At 40.6% G+C, this 13,169-nt stretch overlaps 1 protein-coding gene across 4 annotated transcripts in view; it reads right to left on the reverse strand.

Moving 5' to 3' along the window:
• Nucleotides 1-13,169, reverse strand: part of Cep128 (centrosomal protein 128) — a 389,783-nt gene that overhangs the window by 249,039 nt on the left and 127,575 nt on the right. For all 4 annotated transcript variants that reach the window (XR_004114433.1, XR_004114432.1, XM_031356808.1 and 1 more), the window contains exon 17: nt 10,506-10,670. Coding sequence is in view for 2 of the 4 variants with exons in the window: in XM_031356808.1 (XP_031212668.1) it covers nt 10,506-10,670 (165 nt within the window). In the remaining 2 variants the exon portion in view is untranslated. The remainder of the gene's footprint in view (nt 1-10,505; nt 10,671-13,169) is intronic.

Here is a 13,169-nt window from a genome sequence, read left to right on the forward strand (position 1 = left end):
AGCTGTACTACAGAGCAATTGTGATAAAAACTGCATGGTATTGGTACAGTGACAGGCAGGTAGATCAGCGGAATAGAATTAAAGACCCAGAAATGAACCAACACACCTTTGGTCACTTGATCTTTGACAAAGAAGCTAAAACTATCCAGTGGAAAAAAACACAGCATTTTCAACAAATGGTGCTGGCTCAAAGGGAGATTAGCATGTAGAAGAATGCAAATCGATCCATTTTCATCTCCTTGTAAAAAGCTCAAGTCCAAGTGGATCAAGGACCTCCACATAAAACCAGATACACTGTAACTAATAGAAAAGAAAGTGGGGAAGAGCCTCAAGCAACATGGGCACAGGGGAAATTTTCCTAAACAGAACACCAATAGCTTATGCTTTAACATCAAGAATCAATGGTACGTCATAAAATTGCAAAGTTTCTGTAAGGCAAAGGACACTGTCAATAGGACAAAATGGCAACCAACAGTTTGGGAAAAGATCTTAACCAATCCTACATCCCATAGAGGGCTGATGTCCAATATATACAAAGAACTCAAGAAGTTAGACTCCACCAGGCAGTGGTGGCACACGCCTTTAATTCTAGCACTTGTGAAGCAGAGGCAAGCAGATTTCTGAGTTCGAGGGCAGCCTGGTCTACAGAGTGTGTTCTAGGACAGCCAGTGCTATACAGAGAAACCCTATATCAAAAAAAAAACAAGAATTTAGACTCCGGAGAACCAGAGAACCAAATAATCCTATTAAAAAATGGGGTACAGAGCTAAACAAAGAATTCTCAGCTGAGGAATATCGAATGGCTGAGAAGCACCTAAAGAAATATTCAACATCCTTAGTCATCAGGGAAATGCAAATGAAAACAACCCTGAAAATCCACCTCACACCAGTCAGAATGGCTCAGGTGACAGCAGATGCTAGTGAGGGTGTGGGAATGCACACTGGTACAACCAGAACAGACATCAGTCTGGTAGTTCCTCAAAAAATTGGACATAGTACTACCTGAGGACCCAGCAATACCACTCCTGGGCATATACCCAGAAGATGCTCTAACATGTAATAAGGACACATGCTCCACTATGTTCATAGCAGCCTTATTTATAATAGCCAGAAAGTGGAACATCCTCAACAGAGGAATGGATACAGAAAATGTAGTACATCTACACAATGGAGTACTACTCAGCTATTAAAAACAATGAATTTATGAAATTCTTGGGGAAATGGATGGACCTGGAGAATATCATCCTAAATGAGGTAACCCAATGACAAAAGAACCCACATGGTATGCACTCTCTGATAAGTGGATATTAGCCCAGAAGATCGGAATACACAAAGTACAATCCACAATCCATAAGAAACTCGAGAAGGAAGACCAAAGTGTAGATACTTCAATCTTCTTCGAAGGGGAAACAAAATGCCCATGGGAGGAGTTACAGAGACAAAGTGTGGAGCAGAGACTGAGAGAATGACAATCCAGAGACTATCCTATCTAGGGATCCATCCCATATACAATCATCAAACCAAGACCCTATTGTGGATGCCAACAATTGCTTGCAGATAGGAGCCTGATACAGCTGCCTCCTGAGATGCTCTACCAGTGACTGAAAAACACAGAAGTGGATGTTCAGAGCCATCCATTGGACTGAGTACAGGGTCCCCAATGAATGAGCTAGGGAAAGGACCCATGGAGCTAAAGGGGTTTGCAGCCCAATAGGAAGAACAACAATATGAACTAACCAATACCCTCAGAGCTCCCAGGGACTAAACCACCAACCAAAGAGTACACATGGTAGGACTCATGGCTCCAGCTACATATGTAGCAGAGGATGACCTAATTGGTCATCAGTGGGAGGAGAAGCCCTTGGTCCTATGAAAGCTTTATGCCCCAGTGTAGGGGAATGCCAGGGCCAGGAAACAGGAGAGGGTGGGTTGGTAAACAGGGTCAAGGTGGGTAATAGGGGGTTTTTCAAAGGGGAAACCAGGAAAGGGTTTGAATGTAAATAAAGAACATATCTAATATCAAAAAAAAGAGAAAATTCAACCAGGCAGTGGTGATACATGCCTTTAATCCCAGCACTTGGAAGGCAGAGGCAGGCGGATTTCTGAGTTCGAGGCCAGCCTGGTGTACACAATGAGTTCCAGAACAGTGAGGGCTACACTGAGAAAGCCTGTCTCGAAAATCCAAAAACAAACAAACAAACAAATAAACATGGGCAACCTTTATGTTCCCGTATAAGGTCAACCAGAGCCAGAAAGGCCTAATTAACATTCAAGCAATCACTGAAAAGGGTATGATGTAAGATTTTCAGGTGGTCCTGGTTTGTATACCATAGCCGATCATACACAGGATTACTTAGCCTAATATTTGTTGTGGGGACCAAAGGCAACTACAGAAAAATAAATAAACTCAGACTAACCAAACATAATTTTAATGGGAAGTGCCCAACATGTTTCCCTTCTTCTCCATGCTTGAAATCGATACCCATGAAGTGAAGCGGCAGGCTTCCCAACCAAACCAAGAACTAATACAACTGGCAGACAAAGACTTCACTCCATCTAGAATCAGCCTCTGTGGGAGGTGGCTGGGTGAGTAAATGCTTGCTCTCCAAGCACAAGAATTTTCTTAATGTCACCTCTTAGGTGCCTAGGATAGCAGGTTCCAAACATGCAAGAACACAGCAAGGAGCTCAGACATCTAGCACCCATGTGTAAAATCCAGATGTGGCAGCATGTACCTGGAACCCCAGCACAGGAAGATGGAGACAAGATTTCTGGACCAGGCATGATGTCACACACCTTTAATCCAGCGCATGGAGAACAGAGGAAGATGGATTTTTGTAGCCCCAGTCTGGTCTACAGAGTGAGTTACAGGGCTACAGAGAAGAGAACCAGTCTCTGAAACATAACAAAAACCAAAGATTCCTGGGGCTTGCTGACTGGCCATTCTAGCTAGATCAATGGGTTCTATATCAGTCAAGGGAAGACCCAGTTAAAAGGAAATAAGGTGAACAACTGAAGAAGATATCCAACATCTGGGCTACATAGACACATACACCTACATACATGTATACACGCACACACACACACACACACACACACACACACACATAGCTCTGAGGAAACTGTTGGTACAGAAGGCATTCCAGTGGAACAGAGCCCACGAACACCTCCAACACCTGTGTCTAGATCCCACGGAAAGGCTGCTGCTACCATGCGCCCTGATTTCTTGCCCAGTTCTCAGCCAAGGCTGCATATCCATGTGTGGCTTGGTCTTAACACTGTATGCTCACTTACTTCACTTTTGCATCCTGATCTTTTTTCTCAATAACTGACATATTATGTCATCCAAGTGTTGGGTCAGTTAAATACTCTGCTAAAGTCAAAGGCTACTTAGAACTTAATAATAACTTATTCAAATAAATATAAATTATTCAAATAACAAATAAATTATTTAATGAGTGACCATTGAAAAATATTTTATGTCTCTTTTAATTCTACCATTGTCACTTTAATTTACTGTTTTTAAAAAGACAGGAATCTAATGAAAATTCCTTCAAACATCTACTTAGAGCAGTGGTTCTCAACCTTCCTAATACTATGAACCTTTAATACAGTTGTGACCCTTTAATACATGTTGTGGTGGACCCCACCCCCAGCCACAAAATTATTTTTGTTGCTACTTTACAACTGTAATTTTGCTACTATTTTGAATCATGAAAATGAATGAAAATATCTGAGATGCAGGATATCTGATATGTGACCCAAAGGGGCTGCGATGCACAGGTGGAGAACTGCTAATTTAGAGTCTTTGACCTAAGATGTTATTCACTTAACATGTGATAACTATAGCTTTTTTCCCTACTAACACAACTTACAAAATACAAAATTTTAAAAATACTTAAATTACCAAAGAAAGAAAATAGTGTGCTTAAAGTAGCCCAGGGCATGAGACAGGCCATGCTGGCCATCTGTAGGCAATGCTGGCCATCTGTAGGCAATGCTGGCCATCTGTAGGCAATGCTGGCCATCTGTAGGCAATGCTGGCCATCTGTAGGCAATGCTGGCCATCTGTAGCTCCCATGATCTCCTTTACCCTCACTCCTCTAGAAAACTCTGACATCACGAGCTTCTCCTTCCTCCCATCCAACAGCTGAGCCAGAAGCAAGAGGATGGGATGTTACCAAGTAGTGAGTACTGCACACATCGTGCACGCAAATATTTTTCCAAAGTCTAAACATTGCAATCATAAGCAGATGTCTAAGTAGAAACAAACTCCAGCTTTTTAACTGACAGATAACAATGAATTTTTTTACTGTGTATAATACATTTAATGCAGTGTGCACACATGGCGGACTGACTAAATCAAACTGAGGACTGCTTTACCTCAGTGGTTACCATCATTGTGAGAGCACTAACACCTACCCTCTTTACATCTCAGAGCACAGAAACCTGACCTACCCATTCACTGACTTTACACAAACACTTTATAGGGAAATGTAAGGTTTTTAACTAGGTTTTTCTAATGAAAATCAATAATATTTCCATTCTGAAATATGTCAAAGGAAAACATAAAATAACTGGATTCAACTACAACTAGATTCAATGCCACAAATTTGATAAAAGACACAAACATGATTCATTTTCCTGACACTCAATAAAGGAGAAAATGCAAAAAAAAAAAAGAAAGAAAAAAAATCTGTCTCATACCCTGTCTTCACTGTTTCTATCCACTGCCAGGCAAGCTGTTATAGTTTTTCAGTTTTAGAGTCCAACACTGAAAATACTCACAAATATGAATGGCAAGTATCATGTGCCAAGACCCATTTGTATAAGAAAGTTACCCTCAAGAGTTTTGTCTAATATAGACAGGCCTTACTTTAGCATTTCAAAGGAACAAAAGCACCTCCATGAGTCATGATGCCCCAATGCATGTATCCCTATTCCTTGGATGGCTCAGTTTGTGATCATACAGCACCTCCTGACAGTTTCACTGATGTTAGTCTCATCCCCATAAAGAGTTAATAGCAGAAAACCAGATCCTCTAAAGACAACTCAGGGCAGCTACTAAAATAACCAAGTATTCCTTCATATAGCTGAGCATCTCAGTTAAACTCTAACATCCGCAGACAGACCAGAGAGAGTTCCTACTGAGTCTCATAGAATGGCAACAACAGGATTGGCTGCATGCCTCCTACTTCCAAAGGAGACATTGGGCAAACTGATTCATCTTCAGCTGGGTCCTATAATGATTTAGGTAATACAACCTTTGCCTCTAGTCCACTGTTGCCTATTAATATTAACAACGCTAGCACACAGATTTGTGGTTTATAAAGCTGACAAACCTGAAGAACTTTAAAGGAGAAAGGTGAAATGATGGTGGTCAGTACCTCTTACTTCCTCTAGAGAGCGCGACGAAGAAGTATATTTAATAATTCTAGTTAGGATTCTCAAGAGAGTGTGTGTGTGTGTGTATGTGTGTGTGTGTGTGTGTGTATACTCTAAAAACATAATTTCCCATTTCCTTGAATACCTGAAATAAAGTAATCAATAAAGAAAATCACTTAAAACTGAAAATAAATGTCCTTCAGATGTTTGTTTTAAAATTAGAAAATTAACACTGAACATATCTTCTGTTTTCTCCATCTTTCTCATTGGTTATAAACATATCTGCCAGATGGAAAGATGGCTCAGACATTAAAGGCTAGGCTCTCAACTAAAAAGATAAATATATCTGCATCAACTATTGGATATGTTATTTAACAATATAGCTACAGTACAAATTAAGGAAAAAGCCAATGTATACAGTATCAACATAATAATCTATTAAATATTGTCAGAATTTTAAGTGCTCAATTATTTTTAAAATATCATACAAGCATGCTCAATATTAAAATCTATCTTAATACACAAGCTATACAATCTACATAATTACTTTGAAACCTCTAACAGTATCATTCATAAACATCTACATATTAGAATATGATTTTTAAAATAAAATCAGACACAGTTTTGCATACTTCAGACATTTAAAAGAACAGATATCATTACCCACTAACTCTGGTAGATCCTCATATGCTAGTGAAACCAATATAAATATGTCTCAGATACAGTGAATACTATTATGTCTTTTGAAACAAATGCCGGCAGAATCAAGATTAACATCAACAAATCATTTTAGAACAACATTAGAAATAAAGAATTTTCCCCATAAAACTTAAGCTGAAGAAATAATAAACTTTAATGGCAGTACACATAAAAGAAAATTCATTCTGTAACGTTTCAAAAGAGTGTTCTGTCTGGTAAAAAGCTTAACAGAGTTTGAAATGTATGTGTAAACATTCTGTGGGTTCTATAATACTTGTCCCCTTTGTAAGGGACAATGAAAAATAACACTTGACAGAGTAACAATCAGATGTTAGAAAAAATACATTTTAATACACCACATCGCCACTAAATCTATGAGTACGATGCAGAAACCAGTTACTCAGTGCACACAAAACCCCAGCAATCGTCGACTGCCAATCAACGCCATCGCTGTTGCTAATGCTTTACAGGAGTTTTAATGCAGTCTTGCCATTTCTTACCATAGCTTATGACAAGAAATAAAGGACACAAACAGAATGATATTTCAAAACATGTTTGTGAGTATGTGTATATGTGTGTGTGTGTGATAGTTCCACATATCACTGTTAAATATTTACAAGCAAGAATGCTGCTGTTATGTAAAGGCCTCCCTTTGGGTTATAACATGGCCAAAGGATACACTGTCCATCTGCTTCGCTCCCTGAAACTACATCTGTCAAGTCATTGTGTTACTCCAGCAGTAACTTAAAGGCTACCAGTCCTCAGCCTTTCCTTCACTAGCAATAGATACTTTTCTTGTTTTGTTCTGTTACTGTTGTTTTCCCCTCTGACCATGGTGCATATGGTGTGCACAGACATGTGCCTACCACTTAGCTAGCATGTGTCAGACCTTTGTGCCTTATCCAAGATATCAAAAAATAACCAAGGTGTGAAGTCTCTCTTCTAATACCAACCACAGCCATAAAACTGCCCATCCATCTTGTTCATTAACACTATACCTTCAAACACTTGTGAATGGACTGCCAATTCTGTCAGTGTCAACTCTGTGAAAGATCTGTATCAAATGAACAATACTATAGTTCTAAACTTTTCACCAGCAAAGTCCTATGGCTTTATTAGGTGACAACAGAAGACTCCAACTCTAACTCCTCACCACCACCACCACCACCACTAGCACCATCACCATCTTTTTCATCACCACTACCACCACCACTACCACCACTACCACCACCACCACCACCACCACCACCACCACCACCACCACCACCACCACCACCATCATCATCATCATCATCATCATCATCATCATCATGTCACTGGGAGGACTAGCAGCACTATGTTGTGGTTTGAGTGGCAATGGCCCCCAAAGACTCATCTGTTTGAATGCTTAGACCCCAGTTGGTGGAACTGTTTAGGAAGTCTAAGAAGATATGAACTTGTTGAGGAAATGTGTCACTGGGAGTGAGCTTTGAAGTCTAGTCTAGTTCTGTCTGCCTCCTGGCCAAGGATCAGGCTGGGAGCTCTCAGACACTGCTCCAGTGCCCTGCTTGCCTACTACCCTGTTCCCTGTCATGATGATCACTGACTATTCTACTCTGAAACTATAAGCGAGCCCCTACTTGAATGCTTTCTTTTAAAAACTCCACTGGCCATACTGTCTCTTCACAACAACACAGAAGTAACCAGGCTGGCTAGACTTATGTCACCTTAACACAAGCTAGAGCCACTGGAAAGGAAGGAACCTCAATTGAAAAACTGCCTCCATAAGATCCTGCTATATGGTGTTTTCTTAATTAGTGATTGATGGGGAGCCTAGGCTGGCTGGGGCTATCCCTGGGCTGGTGCCCTGGCTTCTATAAAAAAGCAGGTTGAACAAGCCATGAAGAGCAAGGCAGTATGCAGCACCCCTCCATGGCTTCTCTCTCAGCTCCAGCCTCCAGGTCCTCACCTTATTTGAGTTCCTGTCTTGACTTGACTCCTTTGATGAGGAACAGTGATGCGGAAGTATAAGCCAGTCCCCTAAGTTGCTTTGGGTAGTGGTGTTTCATCACAGCACTGATAGTCCTAGGATAGTCACTAAGACTATTAGTATAGTCTGTAGCATAATAGTATTGCTCTCAGTATATGCTGATTGGTTGAGTGCTTGGTTGAATCATTAATCAGCAAGTATTGGAAGCTTAGCAAAAACATAATGCCACTAACTAATATATCAGACAGGAAATGCTGAACCAAGTGCTTTAGATACATTCTCATAAATTCTTACAAGGAATAAAAGCATTATTATAATCATCTAAAAACAAAACTGAGGCTTGAATTTTAGGAAACTTATGAAAAAAAAGAGAGATCAAACTCATTTATCGACACTCCTAATATACCTCTCACAGAGAAAACCCTCTCTGTGGGATACAATATAACAATATTACAATTTATTCTGGTCTTACTAAGTAAGTTAATCATAACACAAATGTACATACCATAAATATTAAATATAATGCAAGCTGTATTGTATGAAACCCTTCAGACTCATAGGTTCCAAAACATATTCAACAAAGAAAATAATAGAAAAGAAATCCATCTACACTGAACATGTCCAGATGTTTTTCATTGTCACTATATCCAAAGTACTGGCATATGACCATGTGCACTTATGTGTTATATGTAACGTAAAGATAACTAAGGATACATAAGAGGATACATAATTAGATCCTGTGCATACACTATGCCAACTTTACAAGGGACTTGAGTATCTGCAGATTTCATGTTTTGAAGGGGAACCTGCAACTAATTTCCCACCACTGAGGAAGACACATTTCACATGTGTCCTTTAAGGTATTAAGACCATCTTCACTCTGCACTGGGACACACAGTTAGAACTTGACTAAATCAAACATTCCAAACCCAAAAATTCAAAATCTGAGAAGATCTAAAATTCACACTTTTTGAGCACAAGAAGCTGACCCCAAGCAATGGTTTGCAATCAAAACACAATAAAGACAAAAGAATGTAAAGGTGCTTTCAGATTACACATGTAAGGAATATGGAAAATGAATGACTCCTGTGTTTGGACTTTGCTCCTGTTCTCAAGGTACCTAATTATGTACATAAAAAATACTCAAAAATGCAGAAATTCAAAAATCAGAAACACTCTGGCTCCAAACACTTCCAAGAACTTGATACTGTGTACATAGTTCTACCAAGTAAAAGGGTCAGTCATAGAACTGTGTCTCATTTGTATCCTGCCCCGGGCACCATGCCTGAGTACATGCTCAATACACAGTAATGTAACTCCATCATTAACCTACAAATTTGGTTCTAAGGTGAATATTCTATTTCTGTGAATCTGTGACATACACATCTTAACCACCATCAACAGAAGCAGGTAAGAAGAACATGATAAATAGAGAAAAGTGAACTTTACATTTTCAATTGACTACAGTTTTTAGCAATATTTTAAAGACTTATTTTCATTTACAAGTGTGTTTTGGTGTGGGGTGTGCTGTAATATGTGTGGGTGCCTGTGGAGGTCAGAAGGTGTTAGATCTCCCGAAGCTAGACATTCAGGCAGTGTGAGAGCAGGCCTGATGTGGGTGAAGGGAACCAAACTCAGGTTCTGTGGAAGAGCAGCAAACACTCAACCTCTGAGCCATCTCTCTAGTCCTCTGGCAATATTTCTTAAATACAGATAAGAAAATATAAACCATGTAACACAACATTCCAGATGCTATTTTAGTTGTGGAAAAGGCAGCATCATACCCACAGCACGAGCACACTGATTGTGCATGCATTGAGTATGCACAGTGTCAGAGAGGAGCAGCGCAGAGTAGGCCGCGATAGCGTGCACAGCTGGGAAGTATGCACAGTGTCAGAGAGGAGCAGTGCAGAGCAGGCCATGATAGTAGTGCACAGCTGGGAAGTATGCACAGTGTCAGAGAGGAGCAGCGCAGAGCAGGCCATGATAGTAGTGCATAGCTGGTAAGCATACATACCTGGAATCCTGGCACCCAGGGGGCTGAGACAGGAAGAGAAGAAAGAAAAAGAAAGAGAGGGTGGGAGAAGAGGAGAAGGAAGAAGAGGAGGGGAAGGGGGAAGAGGAGGCAAAGGAGGAATGTTGGGGACTGAGGGAGGACAGAGACCTAGGCAGGCAAGAGAGTACTCTGAAATTACTAAATTTAAAGATATTTAATTGCAAATTTTAAACTAACTTTAACCTTGCCTCTGAAGGTACATAGGAAAAGCCTAGTAATCTGAAGGCCTAGTAAGAAATGTAAAACAAATGTACTAGACTGTGATTGGTTGAAATACTAAACTATCTTTTTCTATGGCACCAGTATCACTTTTCTAAGAGTGCTATTTGTTAAGCAGCATGCATACATGCATACATTTTAAAAGTGCTTTAAATCAGAATTCCTTTACTCTTTTACCTTCTCTTCGAGTTCCTCCTTCAGACTCTGGTATTTTAGCTTCAGTTTTTTGTTCTCATTTTCGGTCTGGGTTAATTCCTCCGTCAGTTTCTCACACTGGGATTTCAACTTCTCTAGCTGACCAAGATGGACTTTAGCCATATTCTTACCTTCCAAGCTTTCTGCCTGATGGAAAGACAAGGAGAAAAGAGAAAGCTGACCAGCTGCAGCTAAAGGATACACAACACAACCCTCACTGCAGTAGCGGGGAAAGAACTGCAAGACTTCTGCACTCTTGTTCATACACACAAAACAAACGCAAAGCAAGTGTCCTTTGCATGCACTCAATACATCTCAAACACTTGCTCAGTGACAGGAATCACAACATGGCCCTAAAGATGATAGATGTCAACTCCAAAGTAGTAGGAGAAAACAGTCAACATCCATGAAGGCAAAGTATTTCCTGGGTATTTTGGTAAACCAGAGAGACTTGCTGCTGACCACGGAAGGCATTACTAGAGAAGATCCCATAGAGATGCTTCAGGATGATGCTTCCGGCTGGCAAGCTTCCTCATCTACAAAAGAGGGGCTTAACCTTCTCTTCCTGATGTTAGGAAAGACCTGTGGGCTTTTCCAATAATGCAATATTGGCACTATTCTCACGGGACATAAAAGAACAATATCAACGAGCTGTCCGCCACCAAACATGTAACAAAATCCCTTCTGCTCTATATTTATTTGGGTATAACCAAACTCAGCATTCGTTTTTTTGTTCATGTCTTTTTGAGACTGTAATTTAGTTATGTTTCACCCTTCCCTTCCCTGTCTCCAAACCTCCCAAAATTCAGCTTCCACATTGATGTGGAAACACAAAGACCAAGGACAGCCAAAACAATAATATGCAGGAGGTGTCACCATGCATAGAGGGTGGCAAGTGGAGGCAACAGCTTTATCTCAGCTATCTTTTCAACACCTGAGCAGGAAGGGGCTATTAGTGCCCCACTGACGCCTGTTTTGAAATCAGGACACCAGAAACTAGTAGCTTTAGCAGGTATAATGCAAATAAAAGCATAGAGGCCCTGAACCCAGCGATGCTTCCTAACACCTGCATTCTCAACACCAGTGCTGCTGGAAGGCTTTACAAACACCCGAGCACAAGCGTCAGTCGGAACGTGACACACTTAACACTCACTAAGGTCAAAAAGCAATCTCATACACTCTGTTTAAAATCCATTCTAATAGCTACCATGCATGTGCTTTCTTTTCCTTAGCTGTTGGTGCTCGGTGCATGGAACACGCGTGTACACTAGCCAAGGGCAGGCCTGCCTCTTCCATCATGCTGCCTATTACCCGTTCTTAATTAGGTACGGAGGAACACAATCACTGGAAACAAATTCCTGAGAGAAGTTTTGAGAGTTTTAAACAAAATCTATATTTTATTTACTCCACAAAATTCAGCTAAGACCTCATGCCACTTTGAATTAACAAAGGAATTGATTTTTTTTTTTATGAGCAATCCTGTATTCACAGGCCCAAAATAAATTTACAAAATAAAGTCTCTCATCAGGAAAATTGCTCAATTACAATTTTAAGTTTCAGTAGACTGCTTTTGACTTTATGCCTTATAAAAGAGCAGAAGTGAACAGGAAAGCTCTTGCGAAGGTCAGTGACTCCTAGAGCATGCTCCCAGGCCCTCAGTAGACAGTGTGCCCCTCCCCCCACACACTCTATTCCTGCCCAGTCATGCCACCTTTGAAATCAGCCAAGACCAAGACATCTACACCACTAAAATTGCAAAATTCTATGCTAGAGGGTTTTCTTCCACTGAGAGCCTATTTTTAAAGATATCAATTCTTAATTTCCCTAATACTTTACCTGTTTGATGGTTTGTTGTTCTTTCTTTTAATTACATCAGCGTTCCATCTGAGGATTTGCAAAGTCATGTAGTACTCACAATAAGCAAGCAGTATAAAAGCATTTCCTATTCCTATTTTGGTGGTAAAGCAATAGAAATGATATGACTTTACCAATAGCATAGAGCCAGCAAAGGACATCCTTCAGCTTTCCCCTCAAGCCAACAGATCTAAACGGATGAATGATGCTCTTGTAGAGATCCTGAACCTACTCTATCTGAACAAATCGTTACGAGCTTCTGGTCAGCACCATGAAGCTCACCACATACCATAATTAACAGTGTGGGCAGCAGACACGGACATGAGAGGAACCTCCATTTTCAATGAAACTGCCAACAATAAGCACTGCCCCTCACAGCTGAAGACATTCCATGGCCATCATGCAGAGCCCAGCCTTCCTTTGAGGTTCACATCCTCCTCCACTCCTCTCATGCTTGGTGACAACAGCTGAGGAACCAATCATGCTCTCTACAGAGGTTTCTCACACATGACGAATCAAATCTCTCCATAAAAGTACCATAAATGCCCAAATGTCACCTCAGAATTCCATAACTTACTCTGATCCCTTTACTCACATGCACAATGGGAACCCACTGGATGACCACTTGGACCTTAACTCTAAAAAATCTGCCTGTGAGGAATTTCTGAATGAATAAAAAACAATAGACCTTTCCCCAGCCTCTCTTACTGAGCAGAAATGCTTGTTCTCCTGCTCTAGTCGATGGCAGTGCCCACAAGCCCACGCTCTTCTCCTGCTCTAGTCGATGGCAGT

The sequence above is a fragment of the Mastomys coucha genome, unplaced genomic scaffold, assembly GCF_008632895.1.
Source record: "Mastomys coucha isolate ucsf_1 unplaced genomic scaffold, UCSF_Mcou_1 pScaffold6, whole genome shotgun sequence".
NCBI lineage: Eukaryota > Metazoa > Chordata > Mammalia > Rodentia > Muridae > Mastomys > Mastomys coucha.